Below are 26,048 nucleotides of genomic sequence, written 5' to 3'. Positions count from 1 at the left end.
GGCTGATGGGAATTGTAGTCCATAACATCTGGAGTGCCAAAGGTTCGCCACCACGGCACTACAGTCTACATGGGTTCAACCTGCCTTCTGGCTCAGATGTCACACAGTTGTATGTGAATTGTGGGTTCTTTTCAGTGCCTGCACATGCCGTGGCAGATCAGGAGTGTGTCTGGAGGAAGTGCTTCCATCTTCCCTGTGGCACTGTTTTCCTGGGGGGTGTTACTTAGGGAAACCTACCTGTCCCCTGGTACACCTGGGCCTCCTGAACGAGCCCAGTGGCCACCCAGGAGTGCTTCAGGCTGTGGGAAATGGATGCGAAGGAGCCACCCTGACTATCTCAGCAAGGTGTGTGACCAGAACCGTCATCCAGTAATGCTGGCTTCTCCCCCCACCCCCTGCTCTTACAGGTGCCTACAGCGCCAGCCCTGGAATCGAGCTCATCCGCAGAGATGTGGCTGCCTTCATAGAGAGAAGAGACGGGGGCATTCCGGCCAAGTGGGAAAACATCTTCCTTTCCACAGGCGCCAGTCATGCCATCATGGTACAGGGACCATTGTACATGTTGAACGAAGGGGCCCTGGGGGGAGGCAGATCAGAGAGAGGGAGGAGGGGGGGATACAGAGGCCTTGCTCAGTGGTTAGGAATTCGGTTACCCATGCAAAAAAAAAAACACACCAGAATTCTGGTATGGAATCCCTTGAGAAATTGATAGGGACTACGGCCCACAGTTAGTGGAAATTTATTTATGAGCAGACATAATATTGGGGAAAGTTCAGTGGTGCTCATCCAGCGCCCACATGTCTCACCCTCCATTAGTCGTGTTCTATGCCTGTAGACTATTTGAATAGCCAAGTGTGAGAATGTGTCGGTCTTGTCTGTAGAGCCTGCAGCCACAGTAATGTTGAGGAGGGCTGTTCAGCCTCTAGACAAAAAGCTGGTCTGTGAGCCATGATGCAGCAACTGCAACTTACTTACTTTCTTCTTTCTTTCTTTCTTTCTTTCTTTCTTTCTTTCTTTCTTTCTTTCTTTCTTTCTTTCTTTCTTCCTTCCTTCCTTCCTTCCTTCCTTCCTTCCTTCCTTCCTTCCTTCCTTCCTTCCTTCCTTCCTTCCTTCCTTCCTTCCTTCCTTCCTTTCATCTTTCTTCCTTCCTTTCTTCCTTCCTTTCTTTCTTTCATCTTCCTTCCTTCCTTCCTTCCTTCCTTCCTTCCTTCCTTCCTTCCTTCCTTCCTTCCTTCCTTCCTTCCTTCCTTCCTTTCTTTCATATACCGCCCAATCCCCAAAGGGCTGACAGAGGCTGATGGGAATTGTAGTTCCTGAACATCTGGAGAGCTGCAGGTTCCCTACCCCTGCACTAGATCTACAGAGATCTATTCCCCTGCAGGAAGTGGCAGTGTCGGAGGCTGGGGTCTGTAGCCCCACAACAGCCCCACTGAACTCCCTCCTTCCCCAAACTCTGCCCTCCCACTGCATTGTCTCCAAATCTCCAGGGATTTGCCTAGTCACTTGGTAACCTGAATTGCTTTGGAGGCCCACTGTGTTGGTGGCAGTTGCTGCAACAGGGAGAAACTGCAACAGGGAGAAACGTTCCTGCAGCTGTTGTAATCAGTAGATCTCAGCCCCCAGCTGAAGGCGGCATGGTCTGCTCTGTCAAAAGTGGTATAGTCTAGTAGAGCAGGCCACAGGCAGCTGCTCTCTGCACTATTTTGTTTGGGAGCAACTGAGCTCTCGAAGAGGAGAGAGCTCTGTTGGTCAGCCCCCCCCTCACCAAGCACTCCTTGGCTGACCTGATGGCTCCTGAATGGAGATGAGACATTTTTGGCTTCCTCTCTGGGGCTGCCGTAATGAATGCGCCTTGATGCCAGCAAAGGCCTTGGATTGGAATGAATGGGTCTGAGGACGGTCCAGTCCGGATTCTAATTGGTTCCTCTTTGTTCTCAACTGCTGCTGTTTTAATGGCTGCTCCGATGCTGCCAACCCCGACCACCCCCACCCCCCGCCCGCCCGCCAATGGTTTCTCACTGCCCACTCCCCCCGTACACAAGGTTCTTTCTTCCAGCCTCTGTAAACACAGGGTCACCCGGGCGCCCTGGGCTCTCATATGATGGCAGAGTTTGGGGAAGTTCTGCGGGCAAGGGGCTGAGGCTGTCTTCCTCACAGGCTGCCAATGGAAGATGCTTGTAGGATGAGAGGGTTGCTGGCTCCAGGTGCGAAATTCCTGGAGATTAGGAAGTGCAGCCCAGTGGTGTCAGGGTTTGGGGAGAGGAGAGAGCTCAGTGGAATATAATGCTTTATAGTCCACCCTCCAAAAGCTTCCTTTTCCCCCCGGGGCGTGGGAGGTCAGAACCTTGAGCACTTCAAATCCATGGACTACAGTTTCCTATCAGCCCCTGCCAGCATGGCCACTGGCCATGCTGGCAGGGGCTGAAATATGGTCCGTAGTCCATAACATCCTCGGGAGTGTTGCAGCCCGCCACCACGGCCCTGGGGAAAAGGGCCGTGGGGGCGAACAATTGGCCATGCTGGCAGGGGCTGATGGGAACTGTAGTCCATAACATCCGGTGCCAAGGTTAGTACACTGACCCTGGGGAAAAGGGCCGTAATAACCGAGCTGGGAATTGGCCATGCTGGTAGGGAGCTGATAGGGAACTAGTAGTCCCACATAACATCTGCCAGTGCGGTTCACCACCGACGGCCCTGGGGGCCGAACCATCTCAGTAGCGGTTAGCCAGCTGTTCCAAAGAGATCTCCACGCCCAGCTTTCTTCCATGTCCAGATTAGAGGTCCAGCCCACTGCATGAAGTGAGGCGAGACGGAGCATTAACAAATGGCCGTGTTCTCAGTCACCTTAGCAGCTGGTGGGAGTAGTGTAAGGAGACAAAAGAAATAATATCGGATTGGGGTGTTGTGGGGTTTCCGGGCTGCATGGCCGTGTCCCAGTAGCATTTTCTCCAGATGTTTCGCCTGCATCTGTGGCTGGCAGCATCTTCAGAGGATCACATCAGGAGAAAATGCTACTGGAACACGGCCATACAGCCCGGAAACCCCACAACACCCCATGTGATGGCTGCTAGAAGCCTTCGACAATAAGGGATTCATTCCCCATTTCCCCCGGTCTGCCCCTTAGACGATCCTGAAGCTGCTTGGTGTGGCCGAGGGGAGGCGCCCCGCATCGGGGTTATGATCCCATCCCCAGTACCCCTGCCTCAGCAGGGGGCTGGCCCGGAGCTGGACAGCGCTAAATCAACTACTACCTGGACGCAGGAGAACTTGATGGGCGCAAGCGTGGAGGAGCTGCGGAGAGTTTGCACGGCTCGCCAACGCTGCCGCTCAAGGCTGCATCATCAACCCGGCAACCAACTGGTAATGTGGAAGAAGTGGTATGTCCCCCTTTGGGCTTCTGATAATTCCGTGATATTTCAGCTTCTAAGATATGACCCACAGCCAGTGGCGCGACTGGGCATTAGGGCATGGAATCCACAATTTCTAAGACTGCTCCAGTATGGAGCCCTGCAAGCATCCCGAGAGCACGCAGTAACGAGGCCACCAGGAGGGGGTGGCTGAGTAGGACACCAAATAAGAAATTGCATAAGAACAAACCAGCTGTGGCTCAAGACCAAGAAACCATCTAGTCCAGCTCTGCTACTGCACCCTGCAGTGGCCCACCAAAGGAGTGCAGCTTTGGGAGCTCACCTGCAGGGAGGGTGAAAGCAATGGCCCTTCCTGTAGGCTGCACTGCTCCTGAGTACCTGGGTCCTGCGCTAAGGCATTTGGTAAACCTCAAGATCAGGAGGAGGATCCCAAGATGGGTAGCCAGAGATCGACTCTCCTCCATAAATCTGTCCAAGCCCCTCTTTTAAAGCTATCCAGGTGGAGTGGCCATCACCAGTGAGACAGTTACTTTCACGAACTGCCTCTCAGCAAACTGGGCGCGAGAGGCTACCAGGGCCCAGGTGCCTTTATCTGAGTCTCTAATGACCTGAGTTTGTTTTGCATTCCTTTCCTTGTACTTTCAGTAGTATGGGGTAGCAGGCAGGATGGTTACTAATTCATGGCATCTCCAGATGTTCAGGACTCGAACTACTCTATCCCAGCCCTTGGTCAGCATGGGCTACAATTGGCCATGCTGGTGGGGGCTGATGGGAATTGTAGTTCATGAACACCTGGAGTTCCATAGGTTGGCCACCCCTGAGATAGAGTATGGGCAAAGGGAGGCGGGAGGACAGGGGTGATGTATTGGGGGTGAAACAGTTAGAATCGGCTTTTTCCCTCTGGCCAACTGATGTCCGCCGATAAAGACTTCTAAAACATCAAGTTGCAAAGTCTGATTTGAGTGACAGATCTGGGGCTTGACAAAGACACGCCAGGCCCCACCAGTCTGGTAGTGAAACGTCCTGTCTGCCTGCCTGCCCTGCCTTGTTTCCTGCCAGCTCCCTCTCCAAAGGGCTGACTTGGTGATAAATAGGACCCTGGGCTTGGGGTCATCAAGGTGCCTTCCAAACTGGTTTTCAGGAAGAAAAACTGGCCCAATTCAGATCTGGAGGCCACCTTCTCAAGGAAACAACCTTGTCTTGTCCCACTGGTCTTCAGCAGCTGTCCTCCTGGAGACTGACTTGGCGGGGGCACAGGGCTTGTGACAACCTCATAGGGTTTTCAAGGTATTCCAAGGTGGTTTGCCCTTGCCTGCCCTTGCATAGCGGCCCTGGAGTTCCTTGGGGGTCTCCCATCCAAACACTCGCCAGAGCTAACTCTGCTTAGGTTCCAAGTTTGATGAGATCAGATCTCTGCTTTGGGAGGAGATGTTTTTCCTCCTTTGTGGATGGTGATGTTCAGTCGGTAAAGTCAATATCGCTTAGTAGTAAGTATGTTGTTCCCAGTGGGATGCTCTAAGGCAGTGGTTCTCAACCTGGGGGTCGGGACCCCTTTGGGGTTTAACTCCACAGGGTAAGCTTCTGGACTCTTCTGCATCAGTGTTCTCCATCTGTAAAATGGATAAATGTTAGAAGCTAGGTCACCACAACCAGAGGTGGGATCCAGCAGGTTCTCACCAGTTCCCGAGAGTGGGTTACTAATTATTGGTGTGTGCCGAGAGGGGGTTACTAATTGGGTCTGCTTTTCCGTTAGAAATTCCATTAGGTCCAAAAATCATAAAGTCCTGTTGCTCCTATGGCTGGTTAGCTGTATGTAGAAAACAGGATAATTCTCCCTGTTGGCATGCTCTTTTAAAAGCATGCTTTAGAAATATAGGTGAAGTTCCTTGTTTAAGGAGTCTCCTTCTTTGAGTTTCTAGAAACAAAATTAAGCATTTGAAAGTATTAAGTATTTGACAGGCAGTCAATGAGAGGAGAGATGGATCGTTTCTGTTGGCAGACCATAGTGGACTTGCTATAATGAGCTTCTTAAATTACAGGACAGAAAGATACCAGCTGGAAATTAGGAACTTTTTTTTTTAAAGTAAGAGTTTTTGGACAGTGACAGAGAAATTATTAACCCAGCCTCACCTAGGAATGCCGACTCGCCACTCTCTGTCATGCCCTGCCCAGCCCTAATATGCTTACGCCACTGTTTGAATTCCACCACCATGGGAACCTGTTACCACAACATGAGGAACTGTATTAAACTAGTGTTGCGGCATTAGGAAGGTTGAGAACCACTGCTCTAAGGTCCTCCTTTGGGGGGGTGCTGCAAGAAGCCTGCTTTTCCTGTGTGACGTGGTTGTTAAGAGCAGGTGGACTCTAATCTGGAGAACTGGGGTTGATTCCCCATCCCTCCACATGGGGCAGACTGCAATCTGGTAAACTGGGTTTGTTTTTCACACTCCTGCACATGAGGCCTTCTGAGTGACCTGGGCCTAGCCCCAGTTCCCTCTGAACATTCTGGGTTTGATTCCCCTCTCCTCCACATGAGTGGTGAACTCTTATCTGGTGAAGAGTACCTTGTCAAGACTCCCACACTTCCTGCTGGGTGACCTTGGGCTAGTCACAGTTCTCTCAGAGCCCTCTCAGCCCCACCTGCCTCACAAGGTGTCTGTTGTGGGGAGAAGAAGGGAAAAACTTTATAAAACTGCTTTGAGGCTCTTTACGATTGAGAAAAGCAGAGTCTAAATCCAAACTATTCTTTTTCTTCTTTGTCAAATATCTCAAAAACTCATATTGCCCAAATCCAATTGGCTTCTAAGGTGCTACTGGACTTGAATCCAGCTCTTCTACTGAAGCCCACAGGACTTACCCTCCTGGATACCGTGTTCAGCCCTGCAACAGGTGAAGAAGTTGGTTTTTATACTAGTTCTTCTTTACCTTTAAATGAGTGCTCACAGCAGCATAAACTCCTTTCTTTCCTCGCCAACAGACACCTTGTCAGGCAGTGCGGGGCTGGAGAGAGTCCCTGAGAGAACAGTGACTGACAGCCCAAGGTTACCCAGCAGGAAATGCAGGAGGCGGGAAACACATCTGGTCTCACCCGATGCCCCCCAGCCACTCAAGGTGGGAGGGAGGTGGCAGTCAAAACCCGGTTCTCTAGATTACGGTCCACTGCTCTTAACCATTACACCATGTTGAAACTACTCGGAGGCTGAAGTGAGCCCGGAGGAACCGGGTTTGATTCCCAGCTCTGCCGCCTGAGCTGTGGAGGCTTCTCTGGGGGATTCAGATTAGTCTGTGCACTCCCACACACGCCAGCTGGGTGACCTTGGGCTAGTCACAGCTTCTCGGAGCTCTCTTAGCCCCACCCACCACAGGGTGTTTGTTGTGCCAGGGGAGAAGGCAAGGAGATTGTAACCGACCTTTGAGTCTCCACTGCACAGCAGGAGGAGGTGATATATAAATCCAAACTCTTCTTATTCTTCTTCTTTAGGGCAGGTGCAGAGCCGCAAGTGCATCGAAGAGGTCATCCACTTTGCTTGGGAAGAGCAGCTTTTCCTCCTGGCGGATGAGGTGAGTCCTTCCCCAGTCCAACTGGCCCGAGGAAGGCCCCCCTGCTCAGGAATGGCCCACAAGGCTGTCTGCTGTGGACACCTGGAGCAGCGGGTGCCTCTGCGCTAACAGTCCTCGTGGCTTCCTGCTGCACCATCGTCTCTGGGTCCAGAGAAGCAGCCAGTCCCCCTTTGCCCTCCTGCCAGCGGGTTCCCTGGCCACAGCGCCCGCTGCCTCTTTCTCCCACAGGTTTATCAAGACAACGTCTATGCGGAGGGCTCCCAGTTCCACTCCTTCAAGAAGGTGCTCTTTGAGATGGGCCCCAAGTACTCCGAGACGGTGGAGCTGGCCTGCTTCCACTCCATCTCCAAGGGCTTCATGGGCGAGTGAGTGCTGGGGAGACTCGTGGAGAGCAGGTTGGAATGCTAGTAGTGTGGACATGGTGTATGTGGGGGTGGGGGGGGGAAGGATCATGGGGGTGGGCTCAGGGCTCGGGGACAGAGTTCAGGCACGGAGCACGAGGCTGCCCCATTCAGGCTGGGTCCTGCCATCCCTTTCCCCATTCATCAGATCCACCTTTAGAAGAAGAAGAGTTTGGATTTATATCCCCCCTTTCTCTTCTGTAGGAGGCTCAAAGGGGCTTACAACCTCCTTGCCCTTCCCCCCTCACAACAAACACCCTGTGAGGTGGGTGGGGCTGAGAGAGCTCCGAGAAGCTGTGACTAGCCCAAGGTCACCCAGCTGGCGTGTGTGGGAGTGCACAGGCTAATCTGAATCCCCAGAGAAGCCTCCACAGCCTGTGGGCTGCAGAGCTGGAATCAAACCCGTTCCCTCCCAGACAGTACACGAAGCCTTAACTTATCTCCCACGCTCCCTACTTTGCTGCTCTGGGCAAAGGCATTGTCAAAGGCTTTCACAGCCACAATCCACCAGCTGTTGTGGGTTTTCTGGGCTGTGTGGCCATGATCTGGTGGGTTTTGCTCCTGACGTTTCACCCATGGGCAGAATGTTAGGAGCAAAAACCACCAGACCACAGCCACAGCCCCAGAAAACCCACAACAGCCAGCCTGCAAAGGGCTTGCCTCCTTGAGTTATACTTTCCCCTGGAGGATTACCTGATGTTCCACCCCTGGAAGAGTCTGACCTTAAAGTCCCCCAGCTGGATTTCTGATGAAAACATAGCCAAGGGGATAACAGGGGTGCGGCATTGGGGCTCTGGCATGTGTGGTTTCCGGCTGTGTGGCCTAAGTTTCAGCAGCATTCTCTCCTGATGTTTCGCCTGCATCTGTGGCTGGCATCCTCTGAAGATGCTCTGAAGATGCCAGCCGCAGATGCAGGCGAAACGTCAGGAGAGAATGCTGCTAGAACAGTGATGATAACCTATGGCACGAAAATTACCAGAGGTGGTGCACTCAAGCTCCCTCTCTGTGAACGCACGACAGACAGAGTTCATCGTATGTGTGTGTGTGTGGGAGAATCACCCCCCCCCACATCTAGGCTGGCTATGGGTCACAAGCTCGACATTAGCTTTAAACCCTAAGACCTAGTTTTGGGGAAGCAGTGTAGGTAACCCCAGCTAACTGTTAAACCCCACTGATTTTTCATGCAAAGAACTAAAAGCCGCCATCCTTTTACCTGGGAATAAGCTTGTTGCTGGCAATGGGGCTTGCTTCTGAGTAAACCCTCCTAGGGTCGCGTGATTCACCTGTTGGAAGACTTGCACAGTTGCTTCTTAAATGCAAAGCCAACAACTACCACCAAGCTTGCTCCTTGAGTAATGCACGTTTCAGAGCCTTCAGAGCCATTGGTTTTTCGTAAATCCAAAACCTCAGTATTCGGGTTAGAATTGCCCGTGCTACAATTTCTATGGTGATAAATCAGTGGGTTTTGGGGTTGCAGTTTGGTTGCACTCCGGCTACCTAGCAGTGTTGCCCTCGCCTAACACTGTGCTAGAACACGGCCATACAGCCCAGAAACAGCACCCCAGTGATTCCAGCCACGAAAGCCTTTGACAATACGGCAAGAGGAATTTTCTGCTGTCTGATTTCAAAATGGCTGCCCTGAGCTCTGAGGGTCCTCTCTCTCATTTCTCACGCTGCTGGTGGCTGGGCTTCCGGGGAGGTTACATGGAGGTGATCAACATGGACCCAGCCGTGCAGCAGCAGCTGGTGAAACTGGTTTCGGTGTGCTTGTGCCCACCGGTGACGGGGCAGATCGTCCTGGACGCGGTGGTGAACCGGCCTGAGCCCGGAGATCCTTCCTACCAACAGTTCAACCAGGTAAGCCAAGCAGGGTCTCTCCTGGGCAGAGATGACTGTTGGGATGGGGAGACCCGAGCTCCAATTCCCATTCAGCTCAGAAGCTTGCTGGTCAATCTTGGTCCTTTTCTTAGCTCAACCTATCTCGCAGGGTTGTTGTGGGGATCAAATCTTCGGGACCGCATTATCCCATATGTCCCCACTCGGCCTCTGCGTTCAGCAGAGGCCATTTTACTGGTGAGTCCCTGGCCCTCAATGATGCTGGCTAGCTCCACTCGAGCCAGGGCCTTTTTCAGCCATTGGCCCTGCCTGGTGGAAGAACGCTCTTCCTCCAGTTGTCCGACCCTGCGGATCTTATGAGTTCCTCAAGTAGGGCCTGTAAGACTGTGAAGTTGTTCCCACCGGCTTTTGGAGGGCTCAACAGCTGATAGGTGCCCCTTCTATCCCCAGTTCCGAGTCCCCCTGTCATCTAGAGGGACCGCACTTTTGTTCCGTGTCTCTCCTGGGGAGGGTTTAATCTGGGAGTTATTAGCTGACTTACTTTTATATCTTTATATTTTATATTTTTGGCTGAATTTACCGCTGTATTTTAAAACTAAATTTAAACTGGAAATCATTTTAATTCTAATGGGTTTTTATCTGTATATATACTGTGTTATTGTGCACTTCAGAGGCCCTTCATAGTTGGGTACGGTATAAAATCCCATAAAAAATAAATAAATAAATGAAACAATGAAAAGGGAGGGAAGAATGTGTGCTCTCCTGAGTTCCTGGAAAGAAGGTCAGAGTAAGAGTGGTGGATATCGGACGAAGAATTACGGAGCTTTGCTGACAAGTTGGGAGCCAGGGTGACGCCCCTGCAAGGGCGTACCACCAAGGGGGACATATGGGATCAATTGTCCCCAGGACGCAGCCATTTAGTCACGCCCCCACCCCCCTCCTCCTCTCCCCCGGGTCCATACACTGACTTCAAGACCTGGTGCAAAAAAAAAATCGTTTGGTCGTGATGGGGAAGGTCGACCACCCCTACCGGAGGGTGGGGGGTGCACAAAAAACTCAGATTTCCCCTAGATACGTCTCTGCCTCCCTGGAACCCGTAAACTTTCCTTCCTTGCCTCAAAGCAGGTGTGCAGGGATGCCCATCCAGGAGGCCCAGACTTACAAGGCAAACACGCCCCGCAGGCCATGCTGTCTTCTATGCCCACAACAGCCCTCCCAGCCGTCCACTTTGTGACCCCTCCCCTCTCCCCGCTTTCCTGAAGTCTTTCCAAAACCTGGATCTTTTGGGAACGATCACAGTCAAACCCCCTGCAGATATTGTGTACAGGTGGGAGGTACAGGTGCATTTTCAGAGTTTCTGCCCACACTGGCATTATTTCCCTTGCTTATTTACGCTTTTAAACAAAAAAATTATATCTTGCTTTTCTTTGGAGACCCAAAGCGGCTTTCCCTATCATTCCTGTCTCTCTCTGCCTAATTCCCACAAGAATGTTGTTAGCCTGAGAGATTGTGACAGGCCCAGAATTGTCTGGCAGGCTTCTACAGCTGCTGAAGAAGAAGAAGAAGAAGAAGAAGAAGAAGAAAAAGAAGAAGAAGAAGAAGAGAGAAGAAGAGAGAGAGAAGAGAGAAGAAGGGAAGAAGGAGGGAGGAGGGAGGGAGGAGGAGGAGGGAGGAGGGAGGGAGGAGGAGAGGAGGGCAGGAGGAGGGAGGGAGGAGTTTAGAGATTGCATATCCCCACTGCTCTCACTGCAGGAGACTCCAAAGGAGCTGATAATCTCCTTTGCCCTTCCCCCACAACAAACAAACACCCTGTGAGGTAGGTGGAGGCCAAGAGAGCCCAAGAAGCTGTGATTCAGCCCAAGGTCACCTTACAGCTGGATGCAGGTGAAAGTGCCCAGGTTAATCCTGAATTCCCCAGGAACCAAGCCTCCACAGCTCAGGTGGCTCAGAGCTGGGAATCAAAACCTCAGGGTTCCCAAGATTAGATACACGAAGCTCTCTTTCTTAACTCTCATACTTTCACTGCTGCTCCCTGAGAGAGTATTTACACCCAGTCATCCAAACCCTGGTCGGACACTCTAAACGCTACACCACATCTTAATCCTTTTCCCATTGGCTGCTCTTGAAGCTTTTAAAAATATATGTGATTAGCATATTGCTATAGCATTATAACAACCAATCTGCTAGATCCTCTGAATTCCAGATTTATTAAAGTTAGTAGCCCAATTCGTTGCAGACCCATGCCTTTCCCCATACATCTCTGCAATGGAAGGAGCTAAAAACTTTTTTTAAAAAAAATGAAGGTTGGAAAGTCAGAGGAACTGTCAGACAGATTTTTATAATGCTCAAGGTATCTGTTGGAAAAAGCCCCCCAGAGCCAGGGGAAAAGGGCGGACTGAAAAGAGGAACATGGGAGAAAGCCTTCCCCGTGGATTCTTCGTTCCCATTGAAGAAGATGATTTTGGATTTATATCCCCCCCCCCCTTTCTCTCCTGGAAGAAGACTCAAGGTAGTTCACGAGTTCCTTTCCCTTCCTCTCCCCACCACAGACACCTTGTGAGGTAGGTGGGGGGCTGAGGAGAGAAATCCCTGAGAACTGCACTAGCCCAAGCAGGAATGTAGGAGTGCCGAAACACATCTGGTTCACCAGATAAGCCTCTGCCACTCAGGTGGAGGAATGGAAAATCGAACCTGGTTCTTTAGATTAGAATCCATTACACTATGCTGGAAATCTTTATTTATTTTTTAGTGGCAACAAAAGTTCCTAGGAGAAGTGTTGCCACGGGGGAGCCATCTTTATTATGCAGCAGTGGCATAGGGAGCAGCAGTGGCGTAGTGGTTAAGAGCAGGTGCATTCTAATCTGGAGGGAACCTTGAGATTCCCAGCCTCACGCTTGAGCTGTGGGAGGCTTATCTGGGGAATTCAGATTAGTTCACACTCCCACACACGCCAGGCTGGGTGTCTCGACCTTTGGGCTAGTCAAGGCTCGGAGCTCTCTCAGCCCCACCCACCTCACAGGTGTTTGTTGTGAGGGGGGAAGGGCAAGGAGATTGTCAGCCCTTTGAAATGTCTCCTGCAGGAGGAGAAAGGGGATATAACCAAACACCTCCTCCCTCCCTCCCTCCTCCTCCTTTTCTTCTTCTTCTTCTTCTTCTTCTTCTTCTTCTTCTTCTCCTTCTCCTTTTTCTTTTTCTTTTTCTCCTCCTTCTCCTTCTCCTTCTTCTTCTCCTTCTCCTTCTCCTTCTCCTCTTTTTCTTTTTCTTCTTCTTTTTCTTCTTTTTCTTCTCCTTCTTTTTCTCTACCACCTCCTCCTCCTTTTCTTCTTCTTCTTCTTCTTCTTCTTCTTCTTCTTCTTCTTCTTCTTCTTCTTCTTCTTCTTCTTCTTCTTCTTCTTCTTCTTCTTCTTTCCTTCCTCCTCCTCCTCCTCCTCCTCCTCCTCCTCCTCCCCCCAGGCTCCATTCCCAAATCTCCAGGAGTTCCAGCAGCATGACCATCAGCACTCTCGACCAGGAAGAACTGACTTCCACCTCGCCCCACCTCCCTCCTCCTCCTGCACGCCTCCTGTGTCCTGGATGCCGTCTGGTGGGGGGTTTGGGCCTCCTTATGGCAGGAAGCTGTTTTTGCCCTGATCTGACCTCCAGGTCTCCTCTTGCAGGAAAAGCAAGCAGTGCTGGACGCCCTCGCCCAGAAGGCACGGCTCACGCAGGAGACCTTGAATCAAGCCCCCGGATTCCACTGCAACCCAGTGCAAGGAGCCATGTAATGCTTTCCCCGATCGAAAGCTACCTCTCTGCGTCGCGTGGAAGCAGCCAAAGACAAGGTTGGCACATTCTCCAGGCATGGCTCCAGAAGATCTTTTTCCTAGAGTGACCCCAAAGCCTTGATTCCAGGGGGAAAGGGGAGGGGGCACCGCTTGGGGAGGCGGAGGAACGTTTGACTCCAGGATCTCCATTAGAGCTGCCCAAGAACTTGGACAGTTGCAACCTGCTAGAGCAGATTGAGCTGAGGCAGGGAGGAGATGCACATTCACATGTTACCGGGCTGCCTGGGTAACTTTTACTCTCCCCAGATCAACCAGCTCTCAGCAGCGCAGAGGAACAGAAACAGGACCCAACATATTACAAGAATAGTGAAAATAAAATGAGTTTATTGAGAGATGCTGACCCTACGTGTCCAGCACCCTGCCAATAATTCCATAAACTGCAGCTGCCCTAGCAGCTTTACAACATCTTATATATGCACTTTCTCCTGCCCAGGAATCTGGGAGGATCCAAGACAGCCTGCACCAATCATTTACAGATACATAGAACCAATTAGAATCCAAGAGGCGTCAACTTCTGGACTTCCCTGGCAGAAGCAGGGCGAGGCGCATGGTGCGGGCACAGGCGTAAAAACACAAAGAATCCTTTGGTGTTGTAGCTGAATAAGGTTGTCCGAGACTGTATGGCAGTATTTCGATAAAAGCGCTTCGTATCTGTGGCTGGCATCTTCAGAGGATCTGAAGCCAGCCACAGATGCAGGCGAAACGTCAGGAGAGAATGCTGCTAGAACACGGCCATACAGCCCGGAAACCACACAGCACCCAAGTGATTCCGGCCCGTGAAAGCCTTCGACAGTCCTTTGGGTGCTTGAGGCCAGGAAACGAAACCTAATGACGACGGCACCCTTATCTGCCTGTCGATGGGATTAGGCAGATGGATGTGCTTCTTCCGGGGTTCCCTTTTGTCAAACGTCCATTCATGGTTTTTGCAAATGAAAAGGGACATGCCCAGGTGGAGCAGGGGTGGATTCCTGCCTCGAGCAAAGGAGGCTTCATGCAGATACGAATACAAAATACAACTACAATTCCTGCTTTCTATCTAATACAACTTTTTCCTATCTAACTTATAAAGAGATAAAAAACATAATTTCACCTTTATTAAAAACAAGATCAGAAATGGAATAAATCATTTCTGACTCCGCTATCACACACGTGAACCTGCCCTTGAGATTCTTTGGATATTTTGTGCATGGAGCTGCAAGGACACACCTGGGGGCAGGGGGCGGTGGGGGGGGGGGTCAGGATTCTCTGATTCTTCCCATGTGCACTGGCCGTGCTGATCGGGGCTGCAGGCTGGATCTCTGCACTTGCAGAAGGGTGGTACAGATCTCATGCATTAATAGTATACACTCTGTCCTGGTGCCAAACATCTACAAGGAGACGGGGTGAGGGGGTCCCACTGGGAATAGTCCCCCTTTCCTGGCCCTGTACATGCATTTACCAAGCTGGGCTCTCTGCACAGGTTTAGGATTGTTAAGAAGTCTGAAGCCCCCCATAGCTGGAAGGGCTGAGGGGAGGGAAATGCAAGTGGAGGGGCATACCTCTCCTCCCCTTGTTCCTTTAGGCCAGGGGTCTTCAAACTATGGCCCTCCAGAGGTTCATGGACTACAATTCCCATGAGCCTCTGCCAGCATGGCCAAGTGGCAGGGGTGATGGGAATTGTAGTCCATGAACATCTGGAGGGCCATAGTTTGAAGATCCCTGCTTTAGGCAGAGGTATGATCCAGCAGGTTCTCACAGGTTCCCGAGAGTAGGTGACTAATCATTTGCGTGTCCCGAGAGGGGGTTACTAATGGGTGATTTTGCCACGTGATTTTTGCCTTAGTTACGCCCCTCCTCCGCTCCTCAGCAGTAGCGCGCAGAACTGGAAGCAGTCTAGCAGGAGGTGCACCGGCGTGCGTGGCAGCCCGCGCCTGCGTGCATTCGTTTTCCGCCCAAGGACCGGCGCAGCGGCTGCGTCCTTGCCACAGCCCCGCCCAGGAATGCCCAGTCACTTGTGGCCACTGCACTCCTCCAACTTTGTCGGCCTCTCAGCAGTCTGAGCCCCACTTACTCGTCCCGCAAGTGCGGGTGGGGGGGACGTAACAGGCAACCAGACGGACTCTCAGGCAGTCAGTCCTTTCTTCACGGGAGGGGTCTCCAGAACAAGGGGAGGGGGCATCACTGCAAGAGTTCCCTGCTTGAGCAGGAAGCAGGAGAAAGCCTGAAGCCTGGCAGATGGAGCCTCCACAGTCAGCAACAAAATATCTGTGACTCTCAGACTGTGTACAGTATACACAATACTAGAACCAGGGGGCATTCATTGAAAATGCTGGGGGGAAGAATTAGGACTAATAAAAGGAAACACTTCTTCACGCAACGTGTGATTGGTGTTTGGAATATGCTGCCACAGGAGGGGGTGATGGCCACTCACCTGGATAGCTTTAAAAGGGGCTTGGACAGATTTATGGAGGAGAAGTCGATCTATGGCTACCAATCTTGATCCTCTTTGATCTGAGATTGCAAATGCCTTAGCAGACCAGGTGATGGGGAGCAACAGCCACAGAAGGCCCTTGCTTTCACATCCTGCAGGTGAGCTCCCAAAGGCACCTGGTGGGTCACTGCGAGTAGCAGAGAGCTGGACTGGATGGACTCTGGTCTGATCCAGCAGGCTTGTTCTTATGTTCTTAAGGTCCTTTCTTTCACCTCCTGCCCGTGAGCTCCCAAAGGCACCTGGTGGGCCACTGCGAGTAGCAGAGAGCTGGACTAGATGGACTCTGGTCTGATCCAGCTGGCTCGTTCTTATGTTCTTATGTACAGAGGATGTGCTCCTTGGAAATTGTCCTGGAGCCTCTGGCATTCCTTGTTGGTTTTCTGTGGGGCTGGTGATGGAGGAAGCGGGGCAGACGAGAGAGGGTCTCTGCAGATATGTGCTTGGTTCCAGATTCGCTCCCAGTGGCTCCTCTGCCCCACTGCACCTCTTCTCTCCCCACAGGCACAAGGCCAGGCCCCAGACATGTTTTTCTGCCTCCGACTGCTGGAAGAGACGGGCATCTGCGTGGTGCCCGGCAGCGGCTTTGGCCAGAAGGAGGGCACTTTTCACTTCAGGTAACGCTTCTCCTGGTCCCCTGAGACACTCACTCCAGCCGCAGCTGGCAACGACTACCCTGTGAGGTTGGTTAGGCTGAGAGTACGTGAATGACTCAGATGACCTTCCACCTCCCTCCCTCCCTTGCATGCCACCCCTCCCTCCCCTTCCCTTGCATGCCACCCCTCTCCTCCCTCCTCTCCCCTCCCTCTGTTAGGGTGGGTGGGCCATGTCCAGATGCCGGGCCCTTCCACCTCCCTCCCCTCCCTTGCATGCCACCCCTCCCTCCCCTCCCTTGCATGCCACCCCCCCCTTCCCTTGCATGTCACCCCTTCCTCCCCTTCCCTTTGCACGTGCCACCTCTTCTCCTCCTTGCATGCCACCTCCTCTCTCCCTTGCATGCCACCCCTCCCTCCCCCTCCCTTGCATGCCACCCCTTCCCTCCCCTCCCTTGCATGCCACCCCTCCCTCCCCCCCCCTCCCTTGCATGCCACCCCTCCCTTGCATGCCACCCCTCCCCTCCCTTGCATGCCACCCCTCCCTCCCCTCCCTTGCATGTCACCCCTCCCTCCCCTTCCCTTGCATGCCACCCCTTCCCTCCCTTGCATGTCACCCCTCCCTCCCCTTCCCTTGCATGCCACCCCTTCCCTCCCTCCCCTCCAGGGAGGGCTCAGACATATTTAAATTGTCCCATTGTGTCCCCTCACCCTTTCGTAGATAGGGCTGTTTAGTGATAGAGTCCAGATTTTTAACCTTCTGTAGTGCCAGATTCCAGATTTTAAACCTTCCCGAGCCTTCTGGGCCAGCTTTTGTGGCAAAGGGCCAAGATCTGCCAGCGTCCAGGCAAAGGGTCCCGGTCTAACTGCTGCCTCACAGAGACCCGGGTTGATTTGGGTGAGGGGGGGTCAATGCTGGCTGGGTGGGCTGCCTCTGGTGGGCCTGCCGGTCCCTCTGAGTGGCTCACTGCTTGCTCTCCCTCCCAGAATGACCATCTTGCCGCCCCTGGAGAAGCTGCGGATCCTGTTGCGGAAGCTGACCCAGTTCCACGCCAAGTTCCTCCAGGAATATTCCTAGCCTGCAGGGGCCCAGCACAGGGGGGTGGGCACAGCACCAGAAGGACGCGGGGGGTGGGGGTGGGGGTGGCAAGGCTCCTGCCTCCCCAGTCATCTTCCAGTGGCCACCTGACATTGCCCTTTTCACACCTGGCCAGGCCTGCTTTTACCTAAGCAATAAAAGATGGCGGCCAGCGGAATAGCCGGTGCCAGTCGACTGGACTCTTTACCCAGAAGGCATTGCTTGGACTTTGGGGCTGCTTCCTTTGGCTCAGACCTCCCGACAAGACTGAGATGGGGGAGGGTCTCTGCCTAGGAGACTGTTCTTGCAAGATACCTTTGCGCCTGTGAATCCAAAACACCGGGTGGGCAGATGAACTCAGGAGGCTGCCTGATGCCCCCCCCCCAGGTCTAAGTATCGCCACCCCGGCTTCTCTGGGTTGTCTGACAGAGAAAGCTCTTTCCCAACACCGGCCCCTGAGATCCTCGTAACTGGCGGGGCTGCTGGGGACGGAGCCGAGGGTCTTCTGTACGCAAAGCAGGGGTCCCGCTGCTGATCCGCAGCCCCCTCCTCTAAGAGTTCTTATGGCCCAGCCGGGGCTACGGCACGAAGGCCAAGTTGCCAGGAGGGCCAGGAAATGCAGCCTAATGCTCGCCTTTCCCCTCACAGTGCCAAGTGAGCCTTCTTCTGTCCCCAGCAGGGATGCTGCCCCAGGGTCCCCGAGGATGGTCGTTCTTCCTTCTCGCATTCTGGGGTTCCCACTCACAGGGCAGGGGGGCAGTGGAGGGGCTCGGCACTGCCTGCCTGTCAGATTCGGATCTGCTCCCTGGAGTCTGGGGGTGTCCAGCAGCACCCAGGGATGTGGCGTGGGTGGGCCTGCCCGAGGGGTTCTCAACTTGGGCGTCGTGCTCTGCTGTAAGGTTGTGCACCCCCATTGGCATGCCTGTGTGTGGGACACGAGAGGATCTATAAAAGCCACTGGAATGAACCATAGGATGGTGTTCTTCTCTGGGGGCTTGCATGGGCTGCACCCCCTCTGGCCCAGTTCCAGCATTCTATGTGGAAGGTCGTGGGATGAGTAACCTGCAGGGGGAAGCCCGCAGTCCCGGCTTCTTGCCACGTGAAGTCCGTGGGGTGTGCCACTGAGCTGGGTCTTGGGGAGGGCCTCATACCTTCCTTATGAGGAGAGGCTGCAGCGTTTGGGACTCTTTAGTTTGGAGAGAAGGCGTCTGAGGGGGGATATGATTGAAGTCTACAAAATTATGCATGGGGTAGAAAATGTTGACAGAGAGACATTTTTCTCTCTTTCTCACAATACTAGAACCAGGGGGCATTCATTGAAAATGCTAGGGGGAAGAATTAGGACTAATAAAAGGAAACACTTCTTCACGCAACGTGTGATTGGTGTTTGGAATATGCTGCCACAGGAGGTGGTGATGGCTGCTCACCTGGATAGCTTTAAAAGGGGCTTGGACAGATTTATGGAGGAGAAGTCGATTTATGGCTACCAATCTTGATCCTCTTTGATCTGAGATTGCAAATGCCTTAACAGTCCAGGTGCTCAGGAGCAGCAGCAGCAGAAGGCCATTGCTTTCACATCCTGCTTGTGAGCTCCCAAAGGCACCTGGTGGGCCACTGCAAGTAGCAGAGAGCTGGACTAGATGGACTCTGGTCTGATCCAGCTGGCTTGTTCTTATGTTCTTATGTTCTTAAAGGGGACATGTGTGCGCCCTGCGCCCCTGCCACACCACCACACACCACGCCCCGGAACACCCCCGCCATTCCCTTGGAACACCCCTACCATGCCCCTGCCACGCTCCCTCACCGGTGCACGCTCGGTGCGTCATGCACCCCCCCCCGCCCCCCTTGGCGCTGCTCTACTGGTCTTGGCTTTTGGGGCTCAGGGAGACTTATACTAACTTGGAACAATTCACGGTGGGGAGATGGGCAGCTAGGCAGGCAACCCACTCTGGGAGATCTGATGTTTCGAGCGCCATGGGATGAGGAACAGAAACTTCTGGTGGCAGCTCGGTTGATGGGGACCAGGAGAGGGGCATGGCCTTGGCTATTGCCCCTGTTGTTCCTGAGTGGCTGCCATCAGGAAAACAGGATGCAGAAGCAGAGGTATCTCACCTATCCAGCAGGCAGACGTCTCAGCGTGGCTGATGATTTCCCCGGACCTTTCTCTCTCTGCAGCAATGTTGACTCAGATCCGACTCACGGCACCAAAACTGTTACCCGCTGACTGGGCAACTTTAAGGGTGATTTCAGTGATTTCAGCTGGGCGGCAAACAAAGAGATTCGGCAGGCAAGATTCTTTTTTAAAAAGTTTCTTTACTGCAACATCAAAGAATACGCTGGCACGGAGGCACAAATGCACAGCGAGCACCTGGCCAGGCACGAGGCCAAGCATGGCGCACAGCGCACACCAACACAGAAAAACACCACATTCTTAGAGTAAATTTTGTATTGAATTATAGAGTAATAATACAAGGCCATCAAGGGCCATTAAGCTTCTACCTCCAAGACATCCAGGTCTTATCTTTGGTCAGGAAACACCTCCTTCTGATAGTTGTCCTTGTGATAACAAAGATGTTTGCCTGCTGGCTCTTATGCATATTCACCTGAATGTTCTGCCCTGTATCTGGATGTTCATGCTTTGTTTAGAGATTTTTTTAGTAAGATTAAGTTATTCTTTAGTGATTTTTCCCTATGCTATTCTCTCTCTCTCTCTCTCTCTCTCTCTCTCTCTCTCTCTCTCTCTCTCTCTCTCTCTCTCTATCTCTCTATCTCTCTATCTATCTATCTATCTATCTATCTATCTATCTATCTATCTATCTATCTATCTATCTATCTATCTATCTATCTATCTATCTATCTATCTATCTATCTATCTATCTATCTATCTATCTATCTTTTATTTATTTATTTATTAGATTTTATAGGTCGCCTCATCCCCCACCCCCCAAGGTGGCTCAAGGTGGCTCACAGTCAGAGCTATACTCAATAGCAATTACATAAAAACATAAATATAAATTAACCCGATAAAATGACACCATTACAGCAACAACAATATTTCAGCAGCAACAAATACACCAGAATAAGAGAAAGCAAAGAAATAAAATCAGGCGCCCTATCTAGAAAGCCGGGAGGGGAAGGGCCACGCCCAAGATGGAAATCATGGCCCTGCCAAGATGGAATACAGCAGCCTCATTGGGGGGCGGTGGATCCACGGCCAGCCCCGCCAAAATCCTGGTGGAACAATTCCATCTTACAGGCCCTGCGGAACTCACCAAGGTCCCGCAGGGCCCGAATAGCTGGAGGAAGGACATTCCACCAGGCAGGGGCCAGAGCTGTAAAGGCCCTGGCCCGGGTCGAGGCTAGCCACATCATTGAAGGACTGGGGGTCTCCAGCAATTCTGCTGCTGCCAAACGCAGTGGCCTATTTGGGACATAAGGGGTGATGCGGTCCCGCAGGTATGAGGGCCCCATGCCGCGCAAGGCCTTAAAGGTCAATAAAAGCCACTGGATCAATAGGTCAATAAAATAAAAGGTCAATAAAAGCCACCTTGAAAACGATCCGGAACTCCACTGGGAGGAAATTGCTGAACATAAATTCTGCCAATGGCCGTTGACTTTTCCTGAGTCTGTGTGACAATTACTTGGGCTCTGTCAAAATGCAAAAGATGTTTGCCTGATTCATTAACTGTTCGCATCCTGTTTCTCTGGGTCCACAGTTAGCATCATCTAATCTTTTGTTGCAGCAAGCTTGTGACTTGGACAATGGTTCCAGGGAATAATACATTTTCCAGCAAGGAGAAGAAACTTTTACAGAAAACCAGAATAAAACCTAAATTCTATTAACCCTATATGTCTATCAAAACTATATCAAAAACAAAAATTATTATTATCTGTCCCTCTGGTTATGTAACCTCAATCTGTGGGTTCTGTGGGGCAGAACTTGGAATGAGTTTGCAACAACAAATTTTAAAAATAAAATGGTTTACTTTCTTAACATATAACATCGACATTTAACATCACACTTCAAGGTCCTGTTCAGGTTGCATTTTCAAGTCCTTATATTTACAGGCTACTGATATTGCCAAATCCAATTCTTCTTTGCAAGTGGGTTGGCTCCTGAAGACTCCCAGGGCTTGGTGAACAGGATTCAACATGATGAAGGTTTCCAGGAGAACTCTCACCCATCACAACCACAAAAAGAAACCCTGAAACAATAAACTCCAACATTTACAACATAGCAAAAACAAACAACTACCTTCCCACTAGTTCCCAACAACATTGCAGTTACCTTAACAAGGTGTTAAGGGCTTAGACAAACCAAGGTCCGAGTCTGGTAGCCTCGTCTCCACCAAACTACATGAGGTCTGCAGCCTCTTGCTGCTTTGAGTCTCCACCCCTTACTGGGTCAACCCATTCTGAGCATGGGGGTTACAGTTACACCCTGACATATGGCCAAATTTGAGGTGCAAGGAACCCTGGCAGAGTGAACAAGAACTGGTTGACTTTAGCAAGTAGGTCTAAGAAAGCCACTGCAGTTCTGAGCTGCACCCATCCGAGTACAGTGTCTGAATCGAGGGATGTAAGAGTACCTCTCCACTGTGCACTGGGAAGACCTCACCTGGAATATCGAGTCCCGTTCTGGGCACCACAATTCAAGGAGGTTATTGACAAGCTGCAGCAGGTCCAGAGGAGGGCAACCAAGATGGTAAAAGGTCTGGAGTCCATGCCCTACAAGGAGAGACTTAGAGAGTTCGGTATGTAGAGAAGGTTAAGGACTGACATGATAGCCATGTTTAGATATTTGAAGGGATGTCATGCTGAAGAGGGAGCCAATTTCTTTTCTGCAGCTCCAGAGATGAGGACCAGGAGTCATGGGTTCAAGGTGAAGGAAAAGAGACTCCACCTAAACATCAGGAAGAACTTCCTGACAAGTAAGGGCCGTTCGACAGTGGAATGCACTGCCTCGGAGTGTGGTGGGGTCTTCTTCTTTGGAGGTTTTTAAAGAGAGGCTGGATGGCCATCTGTCATGAGTGCTTTGATTGTTTCTTCCTGCATAGCAGGGGGTTGGACTTGATCGTCCTAGTGGTCTTTTCCTAATCTATGTTTTCATGATTCTAAGAAACCAAGCTCCAAAACATATAAGGACTGTAATTCAATACACCACTGTGCCATGGAGTTCCACCGGTTAACACTGTACGGATTTTAAAAGGCTTTTTAGAAGCACCTCTTACAAATACTTTTTAACCACATTGAACGTAGGGAATTTGTGGGCAAGGAGTTCCGTTGGTTTCACAGTCCGCGCTTCCTCTCTCAGAGGTTGGTCTATATTACTTACTAGTGGAAGTCAAGAGTTGCAAATTAAGCAGACCTGGCATTTTGGAGCTCACTAAATTTGGGTCCTTCTCTAAACCTCTAAAAGAAGAGCAAGGTTATGCCCTGTTATGTCTCTAATGGTCTTGAGTCTTTCATGGGCTGGGGTTTGCAGGCCTCTAACCCACATTCAGTTTTCTGGTGGGACACATCCATGCCCGCTCTGCCAACTTGCAGAAAATCTCTGCACTCATTGCCAGCTCCTCCTGCACTATCATGATCAAATCCAGAGTGTATTGTCAAAGGCTTTCACGGCCGGAATCACTTGGGTGCTGTGTGGTTTCTGGGCTGTATGGCTGTGTTCTAGCAGCATTCTCTCCTGACGTTTCGCCTGCAGAGGCTGTGCAGAGGAAGGTAAGGGCAAACCACCTCTCTGCTTCTCACTAGCCTTAAAAGCCCCCTGCTGGTCCTTAAATACATGTCTAGGCTGCTAATTTAGGCTAATAAATGCATGTGTTTATTTAGCTCTGCCACTCTTGTCAGGGATCACAAAAGAAATATATATAAACCATTAGAGCCACAGCATACTGGGGCCCTGGGAGGTCCTGCAGACAGTGACCACAGATACACCTCACAGGACATTGTGGAAGATATGGCACAGCTGGTGGAATCCCAGGAGGAGATGTGTGGGGTGGCCACAGCTTTAAAGAAAGGCCATGCTTCATCTCCTGCCAGGACTCCTGGGGCTGCTCTTCCCCCTCCCTTTAGTAAGGGATGGAACTGGCCTGAATCAATACGTACTATGATTGCAGAAGTGTTTGCTTTCTTTTATAGAACACGGGATTCCTCCCTGTCTTATATGCACATTTTTTGGCACTTGCAAAGAAGGTGTGCTTCCTTCCCTTCTCCCTGGAGGGAGAAGCAAGACAGAGATGGGAAGGGGAAGGTGGGGGTCATGTGGGGTCAAGAGGCTTTGGGCAAACAGACCTGCCGGCTGTCAATGGCCAGGCCACAAAAGAAGCCAGAGGGGAAGTCAGTGGCTGGATTTCAGTTGGGTCTGGAGATGCCAGGATTGGCTGGGCTTTTCTCAGCCTGGCCGGACCTGCCCATGGCGAAGAGGATAAAGGCAGGACAGCTGAAGGGAGGATCAAGAGTCCAGTGAAAGCCCAGGTGCTCCAACTTGCCAAGAGGCAGAACTGGCCGTCCCATCAAGGTGAGTTGGAGGGATGGGGGTGGGGGGCGTGGCTTCGACCTTTAGGACGATTGCAGGGAATGAGAACAGCCTGGTGCTGATTGCTTAGGAAGGAGCTGAGCCTCAAGCACAGTTGCAAAAGTCAGCTGAAGCAGACTGAGGATTGGGAATTGTGGGAGGGGGGTTCCCTCTGGAGTGAACTGTGCCTGGCCCAAGGTCACCCAGCAGGCGTTGTGTAGAGGAGCAAGGAAACAAACCCAGTTCACCAGATAAGGGTCCGCCACTCTTAACTGTGCCACTATACTGGGATGGTGGCAGAACTAGGGGGAAAACAGCTTCAATCCAGCCCAAGATGCTCAGTTGCGTATCTACAATGGGACAGGAGGTTCAAATGTCCCCAGGTGCAATGGCAGGGGGTGCAAATTCACCCCCACCTCCTTCTTTAACATAAGAACGAGCCAGCTGGATCAGACCAGAGTCCATCTAGTCCAGCACTCTGCTACTTGCAGTGGCCCACCAGGTGCCTTTGGGAGCTCACATGCAAGAGATGAAAGCAATGGCCTTCTTTCCCACGCCAACCTCTCTCATGTGGGCAGGTGCCTAAACAGACCTGGCCTGCTCTGTCTTTTTTTTTTTAATATAATTTTTATTGTATCATTTGAATATTCCATTTTATATTAGTACTCTTCTTCATTCATTTTCAAACAATACATTTTCCTCTTTCCCCCCCTCTTCATAGTTTTATCAACTAAACAGCAGTAAGTTCATTCTTTGTAATCTCTTCTCCCACATTTTCTCATTGACTCCAGCTTCTTTCAGCCAGTCCACATATATTGTCCATATCTTCAAAATTTCGCTCTGTTTATCTTGCCACAGTTTATTGTTTGTATTATATCAAAAATGTCCAGTGTCACTTGTTCCCAAATATATTCCAACCATTTCTGGATTGTCCATTTTTTCTTTTCTTTCCTGCCTAAAGCTATTGTTGCATGGGCTGCTTTAATCATTATTTTATACATATAACTATATTTTATCCACCCTTCCTATCTCCTCCATTACTACCCTTGGAGCATTGAGTCATTATTTAAACCAATGTTAATCTTCACCAGTTTCTCGATATATAACAATACAGTTGCCCAATTTTTTTTCACTTCTGTACATATGACTATAGTATGCCTCCTGGTCTCCACAGTGCCAGCATTTGGAACTAAGTCCTTTAATCATATATGCTAATTGTTTTGGTGTTCTATACCATTTTAATATCACTTTTCTTTCCAACTCCATATATTTCTCAATCTTTATATTTTTCCAACTGTCTATTAAATTTTCAGTTTTTCCGGTGTCTAGAAAATCTTCCTTCTCCCATATATTTATATGTATGTCCCAAAATGTTTCCTTTTCATTTTTCATATAGTTCAAAACATTTAGCCATTATACATTCTCCTCTTATTCGTGAAACCTTTATCCTTTCCCAAATGCCCCTCAAAACCAACCAGTTCTCATTACCGCCTAACTCTATGAAATTTTGTAATGTCATAATTTCTCCTCCTTCTCTTATCAGATTTGCAACAGTTTGAATTCCCTGTCTTTTCAATATTTTTATCACTTTTTTCCATCTTTTCCAGCTACACTTGCCAAAGGTGCCACGTCCAGAGTGCCGGGCATCCATTTTCCTCTCCATTTTTGCCATATATCTAGTAACACCTTTCTTAGCCCTATTGCAGTTTGGTTCCCTCTCTTCAACTCATTATTAAATATACCATGAACACCAATTCCTTCATTTATTTCATTTTCAAACTTAACCCATCCTTCGACAGTTTCCTCATTTATATTCATCAGACTCTTAATCTGGAATGCTTCATAATATTCCTGCATTTTCGGTATCCCCCCAGCCTAAATAATTTTTTGTCATACATATAATATTATTCATAATTCTTAGATGTTTTTGATTAAACATCCAAGCTTTCAGCTTTGTATCCCATTCCTTAAATTGCTTCTTCTTAATTTCCAAATAAAGAGTTCGAAATAGATAAATCATTTTCAGCATTATACACATTTTTAATGCTTTAATTTTTCCTGTAATTGATAAGGTCTTCTTATCCCATTCTTTTAATTGTTTTAATATTTTTCCATCTTGCCTCATAATTATATTTGAACATCTTCTCCTTTCTATGCGTTACTATAATACCCAAATATTTAATCTTCTTTTTTACTAATCTTCTTTCTAATTGTCTTTTTTTCACATTAACTCCCATTATTTCTGTTTTTTCCATATTAACTTTTAATCCAGAATATTTCTGAAAATCTTCTAGGATAATTTTTCTTTCATTGTATCTACTGGATTCACCGTTATTACTAATATATCATTGTAAAGGATTCAATGGTGTTGATGGTGAAGTAACCTTGAGTGCATTCCAC

The 26,048-nt window shown here is 50.3% G+C and overlaps 1 protein-coding gene across 1 annotated transcript in view; it reads left to right on the top strand.

The window, feature by feature from the left end:
• Nucleotides 1-18,095, top strand: part of GPT (glutamic--pyruvic transaminase) — a 37,436-nt gene extending 19,341 nt beyond the window's left edge. The window contains 10 exon segments of the mRNA XM_048482686.1: nucleotides 408-541; nucleotides 3,125-3,140; nucleotides 3,143-3,360; nucleotides 6,176-6,257; nucleotides 6,850-6,929; nucleotides 7,158-7,294; nucleotides 9,013-9,187; nucleotides 12,823-12,979; nucleotides 15,960-16,074; nucleotides 17,038-18,095. Coding sequence (XP_048338643.1) covers nucleotides 408-541; nucleotides 3,125-3,140; nucleotides 3,143-3,360; nucleotides 6,176-6,257; nucleotides 6,850-6,929; nucleotides 7,158-7,294; nucleotides 9,013-9,187; nucleotides 12,823-12,979; nucleotides 15,960-16,074; nucleotides 17,038-17,128 — 1,205 coding nt within the window. The 3' untranslated portion in view covers nucleotides 17,129-18,095.
• Nucleotides 18,096-26,048: the final 7,953 nt, after the last annotated feature.

This window comes from Sphaerodactylus townsendi, unplaced genomic scaffold (genome assembly GCF_021028975.2).
Source record: "Sphaerodactylus townsendi isolate TG3544 unplaced genomic scaffold, MPM_Stown_v2.3 scaffold_19, whole genome shotgun sequence".
Taxonomy (NCBI): domain Eukaryota; kingdom Metazoa; phylum Chordata; class Lepidosauria; order Squamata; family Sphaerodactylidae; genus Sphaerodactylus; species Sphaerodactylus townsendi.
The sequence above is the reverse complement of the archived record's forward strand: the minus strand, read 5'-3'. Positions and strand labels throughout refer to the sequence as shown.